A 23,010-nucleotide genomic window follows, 5' to 3' on the forward strand; every position below is an offset into this window, starting at 1 on the left:
TCATGCATCTAGCTTTGGTACTCTGCCTCATAACTGACCTTCTGACTGGAGGGTGGATCCATGAACTCTTAGCCTCCATTTAAGGAGGGAGCTCAGCTCAGAACATCTCATTTCTCACCTGACCACTACTTTGGGACTTCTCTGACTCCCTTCCCTCCCTTCCAACTTTTCACCTTCCTTTTTTGTGTTGTCTTCTCACATTAGATTGTAAACTCCTTGACCACAGGGACTATCTTTTGCCTCTGTTTGTATTCCAGTATACCATCAGTATATTCTTTGTATCTCTAGTACTTAGCACAGTACGTGACAGGTAGGAGGCACTTAATAAATATTTATTAACTGACTAGTAATTCTTGTTCTATTCATACTAGATCAGTATTAATTTTCTCACTTGATAGACTGGGGATTATGGTTGCTTAGTCCTAATAATTCCTTATGCCTGCTATTCTCTAAATGCATTTTTTGCTGACTTGAAAATCATCAATTTTTTTAATATTCCAACTCAGGGTATCCCTTTCCAGGACTTCTCTAATGAAAGGAAAATATCTAGAATTTCCATAATGTTCAAAATTAGAAAATGATAATAACTTCATCCTTTTGATTTGTCCAAGCCTATTACTGAGGGTTGTTGGCAGTGGGCAGGAATAAGATAAAAAGTTTTTTAAAAAGTGTCTTTGTAAATAAACTAATGCTATTGCTACTAGTAAACTTATGTACTTAGAAGTTTCTCTGAAACTTTTAGTATAATCAAATGATCACATCTCTCTGTGGGAAGAAGGGAATAAATTTAGAAATACTAGAAGACAAAGTATAACCTGAGCTAATAAGGAAAATATGTGCTTGAATCCTGCTTTACCTATTGTTGTAGAGTACTTTTAAACTATTAAACTTAATACATGTTACTTGTATATAAATGAGAGGTCAGATCTAAGATACTCTCAAAAATACATCCCAAAAAGCTCCTGAAATAGATGGAAAAATAAAAACGCAGTAGTGGGGTGGGTTTTTTGGTTTGTTTTTGCATGCATGCTGCTCATTTTAATTACTGCTTCTTTTTCTATATGTTCACTAACCATCCCCATAATACAACTTTCTGAATGTTGCACTTGCTCTCACACATATTCCCTCATCCTAAAAAGTTTAAACATGGGTTCAGGGTACACTGGTTTGACATTCACTTGAAAAACCGTATCTTAAGAGTCCTCACAAATATGTTTGCTTTTACTAGTCAACGAGAGGGCAAAATTAGTTCAAAGCAAAGGCATTTACCAATAGCATTGTAAGAAAAGTAATAGTAGAACATTTTCCTTTTAAACTTGAGGCGCAGTCTCCCTCAAATATTCCTAACATTGGTAGGAAGAATAAGCAACATGGGCTTACACGTGGAGGGGCACGTAAGGAACATTTGTGGCCAGCACACATGGATGCAAGGGCTACAAGCAGGACACATGTGTGGATGGTATGTCACCATGCAGAGCCAAACCCAAATGAACCAAGTAGCTAATTGGAGCCCTTCAGCGTTGGGCTCCTTGAAATACCTTCTTTCTATTCCCATGTTTGAAGTAAAATCCCTGTTCCATGCCTTTCAGATTTAGGATTAAAAAGTTGCCTATAACCTCAATCAGTTCCTTATCATTAGCCTACGCATCCCCTTCAAACCATTTCAGAGACCTCCCACAGTAATGTTTTAACTCCTGGTTATGTAGTTATACCTGAGAATAATTTGTCTTGTTCTAGGAGATTGTCCCAATGTGTCCTACTACTGTACTTGTAGCACCCGAAGTGACTTTATCCACATTTAGCACCTTATCTACTGTAGCTTTTCCAAAAGCAACTTTATCCACCAGCTCCATGAAACCATTGGTGCCAGTACCACTGTTCTTTGATTACCACTCCCATAATCCTGACAGTATTCCACAGCCCTTCGTGGATTGAATAGGAGCAGATTAAACTGTTTCTCAGAGGTGGTATTGGGAAAGGAGATAGTTTAAGTGGCATAGCAGTGGCCAGAAGTAAAGCTACCTAGGGAGTATCACAGATATTACACAACATCCCTGTTAAGTAGGTAGTACAAATAGTAGCAGTAGCAGTGGTAGTAGTGTCCAAGGTAGAATTTGGACCTAGATCTTCCTGACTCCCAAGTCTAGTGCCCTATGCTATGCTGCCTCCTATCAATGGTAGTGCCCCATTTTGTAGATGAGAGAGCAGAGGTTGAAGAGAATAAGGGATTTGTCCATGATTACACATGTAATAGTGGCAGCTGGGTGGTACAGTGGATAGAGCACTGGCCCTGGAGTTGGGAAGAACTGAGTTCAAATTTGGCCTCGGATGCTTATTAGCTCTGTGACCCAGGGCAAGTCATTTAACTCTGCCTCAGTTTCCTCATCTGTAAAATGAGCTGGATGAGAAAATGGTAAATCACTGTAGTCTCTTTACCAAGAAAACCCCAAATGGGGTCATAAGAGTCAAATGTGATTGGACAACAACAACACACAGCAAATAAGTGTCAGAATGTGCTCTTTGTCAGCTGATTCTTAAGTCTAGCATTCTTTTTGCTAGGTCATGTTGCATCTGTAATGTGGAATGGTGATTTACTGTTTTCTGTTTGTCAGTAAAGATTTGCTAAATAATCTAGTAAAGGCAGTAGTTTACGAGGTAGATTGTTATTTAAAGTGAGAGTAAGAACATAAAATAAATCTTTTTAATGAAAGGAGGAGTAAAATGCGTGTAGTAACTGCCAATACAATGCTAAGAACAAAATCTTTATTTCTTTCAGTTTCTGTGCTATACCTGAAGGTAGTGAGAATGACATGAGGTTTGTCTACTGTGCTTCCTGTATTTGCTATATGCTCAACAATTGGTCAGGCATGGACATGAAGAAAGCCATAGACTATATTAGAAGAAGTATGGTGAGTTTTGCTGTTCTTTTTTTCCATGTTACTTAATAGAAACAATTACATATAAGATCTTAAAGTTTGTGAATTTCTTTACCTACGTTATCCCATTAGGCTTTACAACAATCTTGTAAGATAGGTTGTTGTTGATTGTCCTTCATTTTTAAAGAGGACCGATCAACATGGGATGCTGTCATGACTTGATTGTGAATTGGGCTTAAGTGAGGCAGAGTTGCACAAAGTTGTCAATCTCTCTTCCTGAGTCATCAAAGTCTAATGGAGGATGACTGGCAGTAGCCTGGAATGCAGTGGGTGACATTGGTGTCTTTGATACCTGACCAAGCTCTAAGCGTGCCATGCTTCATGTCCATTGGAATAAATTGTTCTCATCCACCCATTCTTCCTGGGGAAGTCTTCACTTACTTGGGGTAGACATCCCCCTAACACACTGACAGGTTTGAAGCCTGTCACTTACCGTCCATCTGGGTTAGCCCATTTGCTGAGATGGTTTACCAGGGTGTGGCTGCTGTGCATGCCACAGCTTCTTGTAGCCACATGTGAGAGTTGGGTGAATCAGGTGGACACTAAAGGTGGATGAGTAGCCCTAAAAAGGGTTTGGCAAGCCCCTGCAGCAGAGTTGCTAGTCCTCCTGAACACCCCATATACCCCATAGGTGAGAATGGGTAGGAACTTAGGATTGCAGACATTAGGTAACTTGCTAGTAAGTGTTGAAGACAGGCTGGGAACTAAGGTCTTCCTGTGTAACATTGGGCAAGTCTTTTAACCTCTCTTAATTGCAGTTTCCTTATTTGTAAAATGGGGGGTTTCAGCTAGATGACCTTTTTTCAGCTCCAACTCCTATGATCTTTAATAAGATTTACCTTGATGTCTTTTTTTGTGAGGCATTTGGGGTTAAGTGACTTGCCCAGGGGTCACATAGCTAGTAAGTTTCAAATGTCTGAGGCTGGATTTGAACTCATATCCTCCTGACTCCAAGGCTGGAGCTCTGTCTATTGCATCCTCTCAATGCCCCTTTGATGTCATTTTTCTTAGGAGTTAAATCTTCTTTAGCAGTTCTTAATGACAATAATTTGAAATTGATGATATTTTTCCCTTTTTTTCTCCCTTATAAAATCGAATAGGCTAAGGACTAGACATTCAGGACAGAGCCTCTTCACCTTGTAGTCTTAGAGAGTTGTCAACTGCTACTGACCTACCTGGCTTCCTTTAAGGCCCACCTAAAATCCTGCCTTCCACAGGAAGCCTTCTCCAACCTCTCAATTCTAATGCCTTCCATCTGTTAATTTCTTATTTATCCTGTATATAGCTTGTTTTGTATATATTTGTTTGCATATTGTCTCCTCCGTTAGATTGTAAGCTTTTTGAGGGCAGGCAGTATCTTTTACCTCCTTTTATGTCCCCAGTGCTTAGCACAGTGCCTGGCACATAGTAGGTAAGAGAAATTAATATTATGCTATTATATTAATTGTTATTAATTTGCGATCCACCTTGCTTTATTTTTGTTAAAACCCAGCTCCTGGAAAGATTAGTCAGTCTCTGAAGGGCATGGCTAAGTGATGAGATTAGATTGCTAGGCCCACCCAACTGGGAAAACTAATTTGTATTTAAAGTATAAATGGAATCCAGTCTGTGCAAGCCTTTGTCTGGAGAAGGAGCCCCCTGTCCTTGGTTCCCTCCATTAAAGTTTAGGGCGACTCAGTTTATGAAGGAGAAAACTAGGTAGAGAAGTCCACATGGATTTGGCTTTCCTTTGCCCAGATACTTTGAGGCTTCCGAGTCTCCTGATCATGCCATATTCTCAGTAGGAGGAGCTAAAGACTTTTAGCCCACCTCCTTATTAAATATCCACCAGTCACGTATGATTTTCACTTGTCAAGGGAGTCCCCTTTCAGAAGGGATTTAAGGCATTTCAGGGTCTCCCTGTCTTTGATTTCAGAGAGAAACCACAATTTATTGATTGCTGGCTAGCCTAATTAATAAATTGATTACTAATTACCCAGAAAGTGTCTCTTGGGGTTTTCATTAATCTCATAGGTATTTAATAGCTATTGATTGATTAATTGAAGTGACTTGCCCAGGGTGACACGATCAGTAGGTTATCAGAGGTGGAACTTAAAACTGAGTTTTCTTGGCTTCAGGGCTAACTTAACCTTTGCTTTGCTACCTTTCCTAAAATCGTGAACATGAATTGTTTCTTTTTTGCCTACCATTTTTTTGCCTGTACTAGATTTTTGTAGATTTATGAGATTTTAATCTTTAAATGTCTTGCTGTTTCAAAAATAAAGTCTTTTGCTATAGTTGGATTGTCATTTTATTTCTTAATTGGTTCCTTGCAAAGCAAAGACTGTAAGTATTCCTAATGAAGCAGTTAGTGATGCTATTTTAAGGAGAAAAGTAGATGGTGGTTTGTTGTTTTTTTTTTTCACTTTCGTTCTTGTTTAAGTAGTTTACTGAAAAAGTCCATAGAGTTTCAATAAGAAGGAAATCTCATTTCATTGCAAATTTCCTTTTTCTTTTCCTCTTTTATAATGTTGAGTAAAATTAGAAAAAAATAATTAGGGGCAGCTAGGTGGCGCAGTGGATAGAGCACTGGCCCTGAAGTCAGGAGGACCTGAGTTCAAACAGGGCCTCAGACCAAACACTTGGCACTTACTAGCTGTGTGGCCCTGGGCAAGTCACTTAACCCAAATTGCCCCCCCCAATAATAATAATTACACTTTGCAGAATGTATTATTTTCCAGATGTGAAGTTTTTGTATGCTTTTAAGTCAATAGAAGTGTTTTGGTGTAGAGCGTTGTCTTTGGAGTCTGGAAAAAATGGATCTCTGACACATATTGACTGACACTGGACAAGTCACTTTATTTTTTTAGAATAGGCAGTGGGGTTAAGTGATTTGCCCAGGGTCACACACTAGTAAGTGTTATGTGTCTGAGGCTGGATTTGAACTCAGGTCCTCCTGAATCCAAGGCCAGTGCTCTATCTACTGCATCACTAGATGCCCCTGGGCAAGTTACTTTAACTCTCAGTGCCCTAGACACTCTTGAGACTGTAAGATGCACAGAAGTTGCAATATGCGTAAGTGGAGAGAATTTTATTCCTCGTAATTTCCCTCCACCAGTAAAATTGCAGGTTTGGACCAAAAAAAAGTTTTAACTTTTCAGAATGAAGTTTAGAAGGAATGAGAGGTAGTGTATAGGAAGGTTTGTTTTTAATTAAATATAAATGTTTTTAATAAAGCTTATAAATAATACAACTGTAAAGATAATTCGTAGGTACGTAAAAAGGCATGAGAACTGGAAAATAGTACCTGTGAAGAATACATAAGAGTGGTTAGTGTTAAAAAAGGAGTCAGGTAGCCATGAGAGGTGGTTTGACTGTTAGAAATATATGAAGTGGGTTTTTGTTAGTTGTTTCTGTCTACAAAGAAGACAGTTTTGGAAGTTGGTTTTTTTTTTAATTCCAAAAAGAAAGATTTATATTTGATATGTGAGGCATAAATCATACAAAGATTTCTGCACACTGAAGCATGTTTACAAGGGATTTACTGTTATATAGCAGGACATATACTGGATTAGGCATACAGTGTTATAACAAAGGAGGAACCGGAACCTAGAAATTACGTGACTTTAAGCAAAATTTGGACAATAAGGCCTTTCCAGACTTCAAATTCTGTGAAATCTGTGAAGTAACAATATTTCATCCGAAAATCATAAAGAATTACATGCAGTCTGATCATCTGGTTAGATGTTGGCCTAGATGACCTTCTGAAGGTCTCATCAGTCTTGGATTTTGTGAAAGCAATTTATGCTTTTTGCATTCTTAATTGTGCTTGTAAAAATGTAAATAAATTTAATCATATTTTGATATGAGGTAAAGAGCACTAGATTTGGAATCATTGCACCTAGTTTCAAAACCTGGCTTTGTCATTAACCTCTCTAAGCCACACTTTTCTCTATAAAATTAGGGGACTGTACTAAATATATCTGTGGTGCCTTCCAGTTCTAATCTTTGATCCTATGATATTTAATTTTGGTTTTTATTAGGCAGTAAATCTGAATCAAAGAATCTTAAATATTCATCTTAATATTTTAGATAAAGAACTTTGGAATAGAGATTGACATCCATAAGGAAATAATTTATAGATATTAATCTTATGTCTTAATGGGTATTTTTATTTAAATGTAACATACTTAAACTGGCAGAATGAGTTATTTTGTGAGTTGGTGGTGTTACTTTAATAAAGTCATAGATTTAAAACTGGAATGGACCTCAGAGGTCAACTAGTCTAGAGAGATAAAGTGACTGTTGAAGGTAACACACAGGTCATAAGTACCAGAGCCAGAATTCCAGCCGAGATCTTCTGACTCCAAATCCAGTGTTCTTTCTACTTTGCCATGCTGTGAGATGATACTTCTAATAATTAGGTGGGGGTGGTGGAGTATGCCTTTTGGCGGTTGTTATTTTAAAATGTGCCATTTTATTTGACTATCATTTTAATTTTTATTCATGTTTATCTATGCAAATGTTCATCTATCACTATTAGCCTTTGGAAGCAATAAACTTGAATTATGATAGTAAATATATTTTGTAATTTAGTTATTTTAACATTGACATCTGACGATAATAGTATATATTTATATAGAACTTGATAGATTTTCAAAACACTTTCCTGATAGCTATGTGAGATGTAGACGTGCTGACAACAATGTCAACAGCGAAATAGTCAAATGCAAATTAGAATTGGAAGGGGAAAGAAGAATGGATTTTTTAAAAAAGAAAATTAGACTCTCATAACTAGTTTAAATAATCACTTATAGAAAATCAGTTCAGATGTGCAATACTTGGGAAAAAATCCATTTTTTCAATTTATCATTGGTTGTTGCCACAAGGTCAGGTACGTGAAAAGGTTGTCCATCCCTCCTTCATGCCCTGCATTTGTAAGGAAGAATAGTTATTTTTGGAATTGCAAAGGAGAATAATGGTAGGAGATAAAAACTAATACTTAATTTTGTCTTTGGTGGTTTTTTAAGAAGTGTGTGTTCTTATATTTTGTCTTGTGCAAGGTTGTGACTTTATTGATATAGGAAAATCTCAGGGAAGAAATTTTCTCTGCCAGTGCAGATGATCAACTGTTCCATATGGTCTTAAAGAATTACCAGGGACATGAGAGAGAAAGTGACTTGTCCACAGTCACATAGGTAGTTTGTATCAGAGGCTGAACTTCATGACTCCATGTCTCATTCTCTTTCCACTAAGCCTTATAGCTTTTTAACAACTATTGTTTTATAATAAACAGTATTATTTTTCTTTTTCAGTCTTATGACAATGGACTGGCACAGGGAGCTGGACTAGAATCTCATGGTAAGATATCTTTAACTGGTTAACAATGGGGTTGTATTGTCATCTCAAAGAGTCTCCAGTGTCATGTGAAATTGCACTACTTTAAAAAATAATATTTGAGCATTAAAAGTTTTTCAGAAATAAAAAAAAGTTGGGATTTATCATTAGCGATGTTACATTCTGACAACTTTCATGGGATGCATTACAGTATTTTATTCTAAATGTTGGCATAAACTCTTCCACTATATCCTTATTCTTTTATCATAGTCTGTCTCTGCTCTGCCTCTTTTTTGCTTCGTCCTCCATCTGCCTATGACAATTGAAAACCTCTTCTGAAACCATTGAATTTACAGAATTGTCAACCAAAGATGTTCATGTCGTTATTCTCACTGATACATTTCTTATTCACTGGAGCTGCTCCAGTGGCTAGATGATTACTTGGAAGGATGTTGTTGAGAGAATCCCTGCTTTGAGTTATTATGTGACCTTTTAAGGTATCTTCCAGTCCTATAATTCTGTGATTCTGTGATATCTAAGTGCAGATACCTTGGGATCACTTTTTAATATGAAAAAGTTATTAAATTGGTGTCCATTTCAATTGACAAGACCATAAAGAAATAAAAATTTTTCCTTTAATACTGTTGGCTTTTCTTAATCTGGATGAAAAAATGCTAAGGGTTCTATGTACATTTCTATCACTGCTGTATGTACTCTTCAGAAAAATAAACACCTTTTGCCTTATACTTTTTGAGTCGTTTTGCAGAGTAAGGGTATATACCTTTCAATGATTGTGTTATATTTCCTTATAAAAGTGTCTTATGTTTTAACTTGGAAATTTAGTTTTCTGGTTACAAAGATCAAAGGAGCTGTTTATTTTTTAAAGTGCTTTGTATGTAGTTAGAATAAGTTGCCCTTTGGTGGTTGTGATGTCCTGGCATGGCCATGTAATTCATACAGTATTGTCACTTAAGTAGCATTGTCACATGTATTGATTTGTGTTGACCTTTTCAAGAAAATAAATACTGAGGTATAATTTAAAACCTATTTCCATAGCTTGATTTTTCACTTTAATTCCAATCCCTGATATTGATCCAGAGAATAATTTGAATATTCCTTTGTATTTTATCCTTTTCTCATAACCTAGAATCTAAAGTTCTTCCTGGGGTGTGTATATATCTCTCTGGGGCTTCAGGTCAGTTTATTAAATGGCTTTTTTCCTTAGTGAGTGGCTTTCTTTCTCTAGTTAGAACCTTCTTTTTCTCACTATGCCTACTTAATCCAAAAAAAAAAAAAAAAGGAAATCAGTTTTTCTGTCTTCTCAGCTTCTTCATTTCTTCCCCTCTTTTGTGAATGAAGTTTAACAATTGAGATTATAATGCTATAGGCATCTAAATAATGCTAACATGTATTCCTGTGATGAGGCTTTTAGGTCGAATGGCAAAGTGAATGTCAGTTCTAGGAGTAGCCTTAGTCTGTCTCATTTTATAGATGAAAGGCACTAAGAGGAGGTGGCACTTCTGCGTGCAGCATGTTTATCAATGGCTTGGATAAACTGATGCTGACGATTTTCAGATGACATGAAGCTGGGAGGGATAAGTAAAACATCAGATGACAGATTCAGGATCCAAAATGATCCTAGAATCATAGTTTGACTTAGCAGTTTTTCTGATGATTTCTTGGAATATGGTAGTTTTTCATAATATTTTTTGAAAGGTCCATAATTTTTAGATTGTTTCTTTAAGATTCCAACTTCACCTTTGTTATTAGTGTTTACAGTGTTGTCATGTATTGTTCCAATTTAGTTCTTTTTAAGTTTGCTACATAATATTTCCTTTTTTCTCCACATTTTTGCATTTTAATTCTGTTGTTTTTCTTTTTCTGAGGTTACTTTTATGGAGAAGGTCTCTGATTGAGTGATGGCTAGTTTGACTTTCTGATTCATTCCTCAAGAATCTTAATTCCTATCCTCATTTATTCTTTAGTTGATTTTCTGAACAATTCTGGTGGTTATTGGAGTTGTTCTCTTGTCATTTCCATGAGTTTTGCAAAAATTGTTACATCACCTTCTTTATGGGCTTTTAACTCAGTTTCTTTTGTTTTGAATGCTTTTTCATTTATTCTCAGCTTTTCCCTCTTTTGATCATTCTGCTCATTTTTCTATGACATTATTTTTATAAACATGCCTACTGCTGACTCTTTCCCTTCTGTAAGCCCAGTTCTTTTAAAAAGCCTCCCCCCTAGCCCTTGCTGCCAGTTCTCAGACCCTTAGTTTTGGACAGATCTGTTCACCTCATAGTACTAGTGGTAATTGGGCCTGTTCTTCATCGTGATCAATTCTACTTTCTTTTCTGCAACTCACTTCAGTCCTTGGGTGATGAGATAAGTGCAGGCTGGTTATGCAGAAATTGGAGGAGGATCCTCTAATGGGAGTAGTACTCCAAGAAGCCATTTAAACACCTAGGTCACTGGTTTACCTTTTGTTCCTTCAACTGGATACCTATTTCCTTCTGTATTATATTAATTTTAATTAGCACCGTACTTCTAGTAACTCTCCTCCAGTTTCTTGTCCCTGAGGCTCTGCAGTCCTTTACAGCTACCTCCTTTCCTTCTTCTCAAGCCTCTGAGGCTGTTCTTATTCATGTGTCTGAAATCCTTCAGGTATTGAGACATTGCTAAAGGTAAGCAAGTTAGGAACTGAAAACTGCAGCAGTAAGGGGTGGCTGGGTGGGCTAGTGTATGGGCTGTAAGAACAGAGGAAGGTTGTGAACACTAAGAAAAATGGGGTACTGAATTAGTCTTAAGTTATCTTTTTATCTAAAAATTATCTTGTCCTGGGTTTTTCTTTTATACTACTCTTGTCTTTGCTGAGTTTTCTGCATTTAGAGGCCTTTTTCTTGTATTACTTTGTGTGATAAAGTGGGAGCTGTCTCTAAGATTCTTCTCACTCTACACAGCTACTCTCTAGATTGTGATTTCTAGAAGGTAGTTGATGAGGTGGGAATTCTAGAAGCACAGAATTTTAAGTTCAAAGGAATCTCAGTGACAGTTTTATATAATTCATTCCCTTCCTCCCATATAAGTGGTCATCTAGACACTGCTTAAAGACTTTGAGAAGGAATGAATTAACTTCCCAAAGCAGCTTAGTTCTCACTATTGACATCTCTAATAAGTTTTTCCTTTCATCTGACCTAAATTTACCTCTGCATTTCTCCGGGTTTTCCTCTGAAACGAAACAGAAAAATTCTAATCCCTTTTTCATATGGTAGCCTTTCATATTGTGACCTCCCTGAATCTTCTGTTTTCTAGATTAAACATCCCTAGTTCTTTCATTCAAAAAATCCAGAGAGAGGTTAGCACTGCATATAGATATAGAGATTACTGTATAGCACTATATATGTATTAGTACTGCATGCACACACACACCACACACACACACACACACACACACACACACACACACGCCAGTAAAGGAGACAGAGTAGGAATAGATAGTGAGCTAGGAGGAGAGAACCATGAGAGAGGAATATTATAAAAGCCAAGTCAAGAGAGCATATCCAAGAGAAGGGGATATAATTCAGTTATAATTTTGGAAAAATTATTAATCTTTAAGGGAGTAAGGTACATCTCAGTATCAGTCGTATGTGAAGTTATAACAATTTTAAAAGTTTTATGTGGTTATCAGCAAATTCTGAGTGAAAGTCTAGGAAAATGATTTTTTCTTTCCTTATAGATATTGTTTGGTTTTTCATTTCCTAAGGCAGTTGTAAGGAATAGATGAGGTAATGTAAACCTTAATGTGATATAAATGTGTTAGCTGTTACTGTTTTTATTAAGGAAAATTCATTTACTTTTATTTATAAGGTACACTTCTTCAAATTGTGGTTTCAGCTTTATTTCTTTCAGTGTTCTGCCATCAGAGGATTTAGAAAGGCTTCTTTCACAGCAAACTAGGTTGATTTACCAATAAGATTTGACAAATCAGCTTCTGATTTGACTGGGCTGTAATAGTGGACAAGTTGTCCAGTCAGCAACCCCCCACTTTACAATATTAATAATTTATCTTCAGTTAAGGAAATTAAAATTAGATAAACGAGAGAACATTGTGTTAGGAAGTTGGAACACCTCAGTCTTTGTCCTGACTGCCATTAACTAGATTTATGGCCTGGGACAAATTCAGTTAATCTCTAGGCCTCAGTTTTCTTAACCCTCTCTTGAGTTCCCTTTCAACTCTAAAATTCTGTGACCTATATAATCAAATTAATATTGCATATTTCTGTACCTAATGTAATGGTTGCATGATTTGATTTTATTTGGTCTTTTTTTTGTCCTCTAGAATTGCCTGGTCTCTAGTCATTTTATAAACACTTAATAGTTAATTAATTTGAAACTTAAAGTGTTGACTGGTTATGATTAACAGGAGGATCAACTTTTTGTGGCATTGCATCATTATGTCTGATGGATAAATTAGAAGAAGTTTTTTCTGAAAAAGAATTAAACAGGATAAAGAGATGGTGCATAATGAGGCAACAAACTGGTTATCATGGACGGCCCAATAAGCCTGTAGACACCTGCTATTCTTTTTGGGTGGGAGCAACTTTAAAGGTAAGGCAGGAATAAAAATTAATAAAATGAAAATTTTAATATGGAAAGCTATATAAAACATGTAGTTAGTAACCTGTGTGATAAATTGTTTGGTTTTTGTAGCACATGCTTTTTCTCAGTATTACTGTAAAGTAAGGTTACTGAGCTTCTAGTATTATGGTAGTGATTCCCAATCCAAACTAAGCAAAAAAAGGATTAACCGTCAGAAATAAATAAATTATTCCATCAAACTGTGACAATCAGCCAAGTATTTTGTCTTCGACAATTGCACCAGTGGAGGTAATATGAGAAAGCCTCTTTGCCTCCTTGTGCTGTCAGTCTTTAAAGGTGTACCTTATCTTGCCTTAATGATGTATTATTGACTTATTCGTGAATTAGTTTATCTAAAATTTTATTGAACTTATTGATATTTATGTTATTATTAGCTTGCATAGTCTCTTGGATGACATTTTCCATAAAATTATTACAAAGCATTATTTTCCTATATTTCTTCTAAGATAGACATTTTCCATAAAATTATTACAAAGCATTATTTTCCTATATTTCTTCTAAGATAGTCTATCAAGCTTCAAGGGATGTCTCCAAATTGCAAGTCTTTTGTGCATAAGTCTCGCTACAGTTTGGATTATTTCTTTCTTAAATATGTCATTTTATACTTGCCTTAACTTTACTCATCTCAAAAACCAGTTTTTATTGACACCTCCCGCTAGGGCCAAGTTTCTCTGTTATGTATGGTATCAACTTTGATTTTAAAAGTCTACTATGAGTTTGTGGTATAACTATAACTTAAAGTCATAAGTGACAAATTTTGGGTAGGTAAACATGCTATTTAAAAAAAACCTTATTTGGTTTGATGTAAAGAGAGTTTTGAAGTTTTATTTCAAATCTAAATGTTAATAAGAGTTAAATTGATGGAAAGGTAAGATGTGAGGGTGAACATGGTGGATAAGGGAGATGCTTAGTTAATAAGAGTAGTGCTGATTTCTTGAAAGTTTTTTCAGTTCTCTTGGCCCCCTCATAATTTTTCAGAACCACTAAACTGGAGGAAACTTGTTTAAATAGTAAGAAATTGAATTTTGCATCAAAATAGCTTCTTAAACTGTTGCCTATCAGTAAATGTCCTTCCTGTGATCTCATTTCAGCTGCTGAAAATATTCCAATATACAAACTTTGAGAAAAACAGAAATTATATCTTATCAACTCAAGATCGGCTTGTAGGTGGATTTGCCAAGTGGCCAGATAGTCATCCAGGTAAATGATTCTTTCCCATTTGGGGAGTTTTCCTTTTATTTTTGAAGAAATTTAATGTTTAACATTATTAAACTTTCCTTAAAAATAATAAAATAAGATTTAAGAATAATTATAATTTTTCAAAAGCTATAGAGAGAAATATTAGGTAATTTTTTTTTTCACTTAGGACAACTCAACTTGTCTGTTAGATAGCATTTGTTAAGTGCCTGCTATGTGCCAGGTAATCTGCTGAGTGCTAAGGATACAAATAAAGGCAGAAAACAGCCCTTGCTTTCAAAGAGTTCACAGTCTGATAGTAAAAGTATTGTTAAGGCTTTTGCCTTAAACCTTTTAGTGTCATGATCTTCAGTGCCCAGCTCTGCCTCCTACCAGCTTGATAGTACTATAACTTTGCGTCCAAGGTAACCTGTTTACTATTTTTTCTATTTTTCTCTTGAATTAGTGGAGTCATATCTGTATTTAATATACTTGGATTATGAATCAACTAGCATTTATTAGGTACCAACTATGTGCTGGTCAGTTGGAATACAAAGACATTAATAAAATAATACCTGCTCTTAAAAAGCTTATGTTCTTGTAAAACCTATATCAAATTGCTTGCCATCTCAGGGAGGAGGAAAGTAAAAGTGAGGGAGAAAAATTGTAACTCAAAATTTTAAAAAATGAATGTAAAAAATTGTCTTTACATGTAATTGGGAAAAAATTATAAATATATGTGTATGTATATGTGTTTATGAGTATATATGTTTGTGTTCTGTGAGGGAGACAGCATGTGCATGTATACAAAATAAATAGAAGGTGATAACTTTTGTTGAAGAAGGTACTGATAGCCAAGAGCAAGGAGATTAGGAAGGAAAGGTGGTAGCTGATCTGATATTTGAAAGAAATTATAGATTCTAAAAAGCGAAGAGAAGGGGGGGTATACCTTCTAGTCATGGGAGACAACCAGTACAAAGACACAGATAGAGTAGACAAAGTGTCAAGTGTGAAGAGCGGTAGGAGGACAAGTTTGGCTGAACAGTAGCATGCTGGAAAGTGACTAATATATAATAATGCTGGAAAGGTAGGCTGGTTCCAGATTCTAAAGGCTTTTAACTACCAAATAAAGGAGTTGATATTTTATCCTAAATGAAGGGATGTTGAAAGTTTATTAGGGAGCATTGTGGGAAGATAACTATGTTAGAACCTTTAATTACAATTGAAATTAAGAGAAACTGAGGCACAAAGTTTGGAGCACATTCAGTTTAAAAGGGTTCTTTAGGAGCAGCTAGGGGCACAGTGGATAGAGCACTGGCCCTGAAGTCAGGAGGACCTGAGTTCAAATCTGCCCTCAGACCAAACACTTGACACTTACTAGCTGTGTGACCCTGGGAAAGTCACTTAAACCCAGTTGCCTAAAAATAAAAAAGGGTTCTTTAATTGAACTTCTAAACTTAAGAGACATTAAGTGCCTTATAGGAAAGCTGAGCTTCCAAACTTAACTTAGTGACAAATGAAACATGACGTAGGTAGATACACAAAATGTCATTGGTTATACCAAATGAAAACAATTACAGAATAGATTCATTTACCAAATGGGATCAATTTGATTTTCTCACCCCATAAATACCCACATTAAGGCTCTAAAAATGCTTTAGAAGGAACAGTGATCAAGAAAACTGAAGAAGATCTGCCATAAATTGCTGTATCTAATCTGGGACCGCACAGAAAGAGTACTAGAGGATCAGTTAGAAGGCACAGTGGATAGAGCACCCGCCCTGAAGTCAGGAGGACCTGAGTTCAAATCCGGTCTCAGACACATAGCACTCACTAGCTGTGTGACTCTGGGCAAGTACCCAATTACCTCATATTAAAAAAAAAAATAAAGAGTGCTTGAATCCTTTGGAAACCCTGACTAGGAGATGTGCTAGGGTAGGTGGAAGACAAAGTGTGAACCAGCCCAGGCTCAGTGCAAAAGACGAGATGAGAGCGGTGCCCAACATGGGTTAACTGAGTTCCAGCTATAGCAGAAGACAGAACCATTCCAGCATCCAGTGCAGAGCACTTCAGAAAGTCTCAGCTGCAGCAAGAGATGGGGCCAAATACATCCAATCCAGCATCCAGGAAGCGTAGGCCTGAACCAAGATGGGAGACAAGAACTGAAGAATAATGAAGAAATACCTTGGACTGAGAGAATCCTGAGGGGTAAACCCAGAAAAAGAGAGTAACTCTGTAAGAAAGTACAATTAGAGCCTCAGCAAAAAAGAAGTCACAAATAAAGGACTTCAAGAGTAGTTGGGAAAAATGAAACAAAAAGACTGAAAAAACAAAACATAAGATAAAGATTATCAAAAACAACTGACCTGGTAAACAGGTTCAAGGAAGAGTCATTAGAGTACCTGAAAATAATGCGTTCCAAAAACTTGGATTCCATATTTCAGCAAATCATAAATGAAAATTGTTCAAATGTCTTAGAACCAGAGGGTGAAGTGAAATTAGAAAATATGCCAGCACCTCATAGAAGAAACCAAAAACAAAAACTCCTAGGAATATCATAGCCAAAATCTGAAGCTTCTAGGTCAAAGAAAAAAAAATGCTACTTATAGCCCCCCAAAACGAGTTGTAAGTACCAAGGAGCCATAGACAGAATTACACAAAACTTAGAGGCTGTGACTACGGAGAGGAGAGCTTGAAACATAGTGTTCCAAAAGTCAAAAGATAAAGGCTTTTTAACCAAGAATAACCTAGGTGACAAAAGTAAATATAATTCTGCAGGAGGGAGGACAGCTGTTAAAGACAGACAGACAGATAAATACCTCTTCTTGGTTTTATTAGTATTGATGTCTTTCTTCTGTTTTGACATTGGCTAAATATCCTCCTGTGCCCCCTCCTTTTTTTCCCTCTCAGAGAGCCATATGACAAAGAATGTTTTTTAAAGAGAAAGAGGAAGAAGAGAAAAAACAATTAACAAAACCAATAAATGCATTGAAAAAATAAGAAAATATATACTGTTTTCCACACCTATAAATTCCCATCAGTCCTTTGGACTTGTGGGGGCAGTGTCTTCTTATATATCTCTTTGTGACTATAGTTGTAATTTTACAAAATTCCCTTGCAGTTTTCCTTTCCATTTATATTGTTTAAGTTGTATATATTGCTGTTTTCATTGTCTCTCCATGCTTCTCTGTTCATTGTTTCTTATATCTCAGTTAATATTCCATTACATTCATATATCACAATTTTTTTTAGCCATTCTCCAAATGAAGAGCGTCTACTTTATTTCCAGTTCATTATTACCACAAAATGTATTATTATAAATATTTTGATGTATAATGGAGACTTTCTTCTTATCAATGACCTCCTTGGGGTATGTCCTAGCAGTGAAATCTCTGGGTCAAAGGATACGGACATTTTAATGACTTCATTTTCATAATTCCAAATTGTTTTCCAGAGTGGTTGTATTGATGTCCAATTTAAGTGTGCTTGTTATCCCATAATCCCTCCAACATTGACTGTTCCCATCTTTTGTTGGGACTGAGATGAAATCTCAAGTTGTTTTGATATGCATTTATCTAAATGATTTAAAGCATTTTTGCATACATGTTGTTAATAGTTTTCAGTTCTTTTTTTGAGAACTATTTGTTCTACCTTTGACCACTTGGTCTTATATCTGTTATCTTATATCTTAGATTATTGTTGTTCAGTTGTGTCTGATTCTTCATGACCCTATGGAACATATCACGCCAGTGCTGTCCATGGAGTTTTCTTGGCAGAGATACTGGAGTGATTAGCCATTTCCTTCTCCAGTGGGTTAAGGGAAACAAAGGTTAAGTGACTTGCCCAGGGTCACGCAGCTAGTCAGTATTTGAGGCTAGGTTAAACTCAGATCTTTCTGACTCCAGGCCTAGCACTTTATTCACTGAATCACCTAGCTGCTTCCATATCTTGGGTACTAAACCCTTATCTGAGAAATTGATGCCAAAAATTTTCCCTTTTTAACCACTTCTTATCCTAGATGCATTAATTTTGCACAGAAGTTTTTCAGTTTCATGTAATCAAAATTATTTATTTTATCTTTTATATTTACCTTTTTTTTTTGTTAAAAATTCATCTACCTATACCATGAAAGGCATGTGATCTGCTTCTATTCTAATTTTTTTATGCTGTGCTCTTTAATATTCAGGTCAGGTATTCCTTTTGATTTTATTGTGGAATATGATGTAAGTTGTTGGTTTAAGCCTAATTTCTGACTGACTTCTTTCTCTTTTCCTGAAATTTTTATCAGATAGTTCTTTCCTAAGTAATTTGTCGTCAAGTTTATCAAATACTAAATTATTGAGTTCTATTGTTTCTAATTCTCCCTTGTCCATTCTATTCTACTGCTGTATTTCTCTTTTTTTTAATTAATGCCAAGTGGTATTAATGGCTGCTGCTTCATAGTTTGAAGTCCAGAAGTGTTATTTCTCCCTTTATCCTTTCCCTTTTTTCATTATTTCTCAAAATATTCTAGGTCTTTTGTTTTCCCAAATGAATTTTTTTCTTTTTATGAGGTCTGTATAGTATTACTTTGATAGTTTGATGTAGCGTTGAAGCTGTAAATTAACTTTTGTAGCATTATTATTTTTATTATATTGGCACAGCCCAGCCATGATCACTGCTAACTCAATTGCTTGCCAGTTGTCCAACTCATCTAAGAAGCAAAGACAAACACAGACTAAAAAGGAAAGGCTGGACCAAAATGTGTTATGCAGCAGGTGAATCCAAGAAAGATGTAGTTGAAATAACAAAGAAAATTCACAATATAGAGATAAATAAGGAAATGACGTTATGCTGAAAGAAACTATAGATAAACCAATATTAATATTAAACTTATGTGCTCCAGATGTCATTATATCTAATACATAAAGGAAACAATTACAAGAAAACATTGAGAGCAACAACAGTAATGGTAGGAAATTTTATTGAAACTCTCTGGTTTGGTCAAATCTAACAAAAAGATTAAAAGGAAATACAGAATTGAGAAAATTGCAGAAGAAGCTGGAACTAAAAAAAACAAATGGAATTTTCCAAACTTGAATGCTAAAGAATACATTGCTCAATACCACATGGAACTTTTAAAAAATTGCCTATGTATTAAGGAGATATAATGCAAATAAATGTAAAAAGGCAGAAATAGTAAACACATCCTTTAAAGACTGTAATGTAATAAAAGTATTCATTCAGGGGACGTGTGACAGAACCAGGCTCCTCCTCACTACCTTTCACAATAGCAGGTTGGACAGCATATTAAAAATCAGGCACATCAACTTGCTGACAAAAGTCTATATAGTCAAAGCTGTTGTTTTTCCAGTAGCAGTATATGGCTGTTAAAGTTGGACTATAGGGGGCAGCTAGCTGGTACAATGGATAGAACACTGGCCCTGGAGTCAGGAAGACCTGAGTTCAAATCTAGCCTCAGACCCATAATACTTACTAGCTGTGTGACCCTGGGCAAGTCACTTAACCCCATTCCTAGCTTAAAAAAAAAGAAGAAGAAAAAGTTGGACTATATGGAAAGCTGAGTGCTGCAGAATCATTGCTTTGGAATTATGGTGCTGGAGAAGACTTTTAAGAGTCCCTTGAATAGCAAAGAGATCGAATCAGTTAATATTTAAAGAAATTAACTAAGACTATTTACTGCAAGGTTGAATACTGAAGCTGAAGCTTAAATACTTTGGCCACATAATGAAAAGACAAGACTCATTGGAAAAGACTCTGATGCTGGGAAAGATTGAAGGTGAAAGGAAAAAGGGATGGCAGAGGATGAGATGGGTAGTGTCGTGGAAGCAATGACCATGAGTTTGGACAGACTTAAGGAGATAATGGAGGGTAGAAGGGTCTGATGTGCTGTGGTCCATGGGGTCAGATATAGCTGAGGACTGAACAACGATAGGCTGGAGCTTCATTGGCCACTACCTCCCTTGACACAGCTTCCTGGTTACATAAGGACATGAAATATCCATTTACATTGTTTTTGATGTCCCTATGAATTGGGAGACCTCTGAAGTCAACAACAGTGACCATACCCTATTCTGCTGACCAAATGTGCTTCATATGTGATAAGAAAGGCCTCATCTAAAGAAGTTAAGTCTCACTCATCCTTGTTGCATATCCTTGCTGTGTAAGTAAGTCTCCTTTTGTTAAATGTTCAGAAACTTATGAGCACCTCATTTTATCCCATTCAAACCTGAACTGATTTGATAGTAGCCTGCCTCCAACATTTGGCATAGTTGGTAATTTGAATGAAATAAGAAGGTCTTGTGTCTCACATCATCTGAGTTGGGGAAAGGCACTACAAATACAGAAGGTGGGATGCTCTTGGGACATTACATGGTATCTTATTAGAAGAGCCCTTTTGATCAAATATAGGGAGTCATCTGTGGGATAGGGAGGGGGCTTCTGCTTGGATGGGAAAATTATTTCAGTGGGTACTAGGAGAGGCGACTTAAGAGCGTAAAAAAAGAGCCAAGTCCAGCATTCCCTGCTTGTTGTTGACAATCCTGTAGATGGACTGCCCCTGTTATTGGACCCTACTTGCTACAGAACAGAAGAAGCAGAGTCGTACAATCATCTTTTGTTTAGAGTTACCCATTGTGGATTGAGTTAGATTCACAGGAAGCCATGTAAAGAGCTGGGTAGAGCTTAGAAGTTTCTGTTACTAAATGGAAATAGCATATTAGAAGTCACCCTTGCCTGAGTCCCTCTGAAATTAAATGCCCTTCATGAATAGGTGACAACTGTTTCAGAGACTGAGGTCTCTGGTTTGGGCCCTGAACCCTGGTCTGGACTCCTTCACTGGTCCAGTGGAGCCCCACCTAAAATAACATGGCTACTCAGGAACATGGTTTTGCCTTGTTGACTGGTGGTTCTGTCTGCTATGAGACAGCATAATATATGAAATGAGGGGTCCTGGCAAGTCCTTCCAGTGGGATGCATAGCTGGCCTGTGAGAGGGCCTTTGAGGGATAGGGCAGAGAAGACCTTTATTTACACTAATCTCTCAGCAGTAGTCATGAGTGTAGCTAAATGGTCTTTCATCTAGAGAGTAAAGGACTACAACAATTTTGCCAGTGCCTCCCACTGTGTATAATTATTTGTGGTCATGATAGCACTTATAAAAGACTTCATTAGCATACTAGCAAAGTAGCATAGTAATCATTTACCATATAAATGATAGGTTGGAGCTCCTTTAAGAGCAGCAGAGGTTGAGGTCCAGTACAAATATGGACATTAGGGTGGTAATATCATATTGTGCTGGGTAAAGAACTATATGATTCCCCTAAGGACAAAAAGAACTAGCTGAAAAAGAGCTAGCAAAGAGGGGAGGGAGAAACCCAGCAAACCCCTGGTAGATTTACAGGACATTTCTATCAAACTTTTAAAGAAAAATTGATAACAATACTACATAAATTATTTTCAAAAAATTACAATGCACCAACATAGTCCTAATGCCTAAACCAGGGAAAGATAACACAATAAAAAATTACAGACCAAAATCATTAATGAACATAGACTGAAAAATATCTACCAGCATCCTGCAAAACAATCTACAGCAACTCATCTGAGAACTTAATTATGCTTACTTTCAATTTATAGCAGAGAAGCAAAGATCGTGCAGCATTAGGAAAATTAACGAACGTAGTTAATCATATGAAAAACACAAATATTTAAAAGCAGAAAGTTCTCCTTAAATAAAGGGCTTAAATGACTAGAGAAATATGCAGTCTTCCAATGTGGTATGATTCAAAGAGAGATCTGATTACTGCCTTCTTGGTCTGTACTGAGATCCTTACCCAGATAGAGCCACTACTTCCTTGAGACTTAAACCACTCCTGTATGCTCTGGAACTGTGACCCAGAACTGTGTAATGGGCAGATGAGGCTGCCAAATGGCATCTGGTACTAGCAAAGTGATCCCTCTTTCTGAGCAGTTGTTCAGTCCCTTTACTCTTCTTGCACCCTGGATGCTTCTGCTGATGTTTGATGTTACATTCCAGGCCCACAGCCTGTCTTCTGCCACATTCTGCTTCTGCTTTGTCAGGCTCCTGGCCAGCTCCTACCCTAGTGTCGTCAGATCTCTCTAAGTCTTTCTAAGCTGCTCTGGGTTGGGAAAATTACTTACTATGACTTTTTGTTGGTTTATTCCCCTCAATTTGGTTTGACAAACTTTTTAAAAGTTGAGAGGAATATGTTGGGAGAGCCAAGCAAAAATATTTGCTTCACTTTACCATCCATCTTGGCTCCATCCCCTCATATTGATTCATTTTTGTGGGGGCATTGTGAATTGAAGTCTGTTGTTTCAAGTCTATACCTCTATCTTCAAGTTTATTTTCATAATTGTTCCCTTGTATTTTTTTAGAAAGAAATCTCTTAACTTTCACTTTTTTATTCCTTTTTTTTTAAACCCCATACTATCTTTGTATTTCTGAGTAGGTTTTTTTTCCCTCCTTTTAATAGTCTATAGAAATTTGGTTATTTATTTTGTGACTGTTATTTCCTTGTTTACCTTTCCTGTGTTCCTGGTTGAGGTATTTGCAAGTCAGATAATCTGCTTGGGTCTTTTTTCCACATTGTTGATTTTCAGGGTATGTCATTTTGAGGTATATCTAGAGCATCTTTGTTTTTCAGAACGTTTTACTCCTTTCCCTTCTGTTTCTTGTGGATTGAGAATAGTGTTGTGTTGCTTTGTATTTGAAGGTTTTTCTCCTGGTTGTTGCAGAATATTTGTATTTCCAATTGGTTGTTTTCTCTTAGTTTCTTTGGAGAGAATTGCTTTGGTTGACTGAGTTTTCTAATTTTAATTTTGTTTTGCAGGCTATAATTTCTAACGTTTGTTTCTTTTTAACTTTTTTCAAAATTTTGATTCTTCTCAAATGAGTCAGCAAC

General features: G+C 36.4%; 1 protein-coding gene across 2 annotated transcripts in view; it reads left to right on the top strand.

Annotated features, from left to right (window-relative positions):
* Window positions 1-23,010, top strand: part of PGGT1B (protein geranylgeranyltransferase type I subunit beta) — a 75,825-nt gene that overhangs the window by 26,962 nt on the left and 25,853 nt on the right. For both annotated transcript variants that reach the window (XM_021009520.2, XM_021009529.2), the window contains 4 exons: window positions 2,777-2,909; window positions 8,231-8,276; window positions 12,673-12,857; window positions 14,000-14,108. In XM_021009520.2, coding sequence (XP_020865179.1) covers window positions 2,777-2,909; window positions 8,231-8,276; window positions 12,673-12,857; window positions 14,000-14,108 — 473 coding nt within the window. The remainder of the gene's footprint in view (window positions 1-2,776; window positions 2,910-8,230; window positions 8,277-12,672; window positions 12,858-13,999; window positions 14,109-23,010) is intronic.

This window comes from Phascolarctos cinereus, unplaced genomic scaffold (genome assembly GCF_003287225.1).
Source record: "Phascolarctos cinereus isolate Bilbo 61053 unplaced genomic scaffold, phaCin_HiC Scaffold_4;HRSCAF=312, whole genome shotgun sequence".
Taxonomy (NCBI): Eukaryota; Metazoa; Chordata; class Mammalia; order Diprotodontia; family Phascolarctidae; genus Phascolarctos; species Phascolarctos cinereus.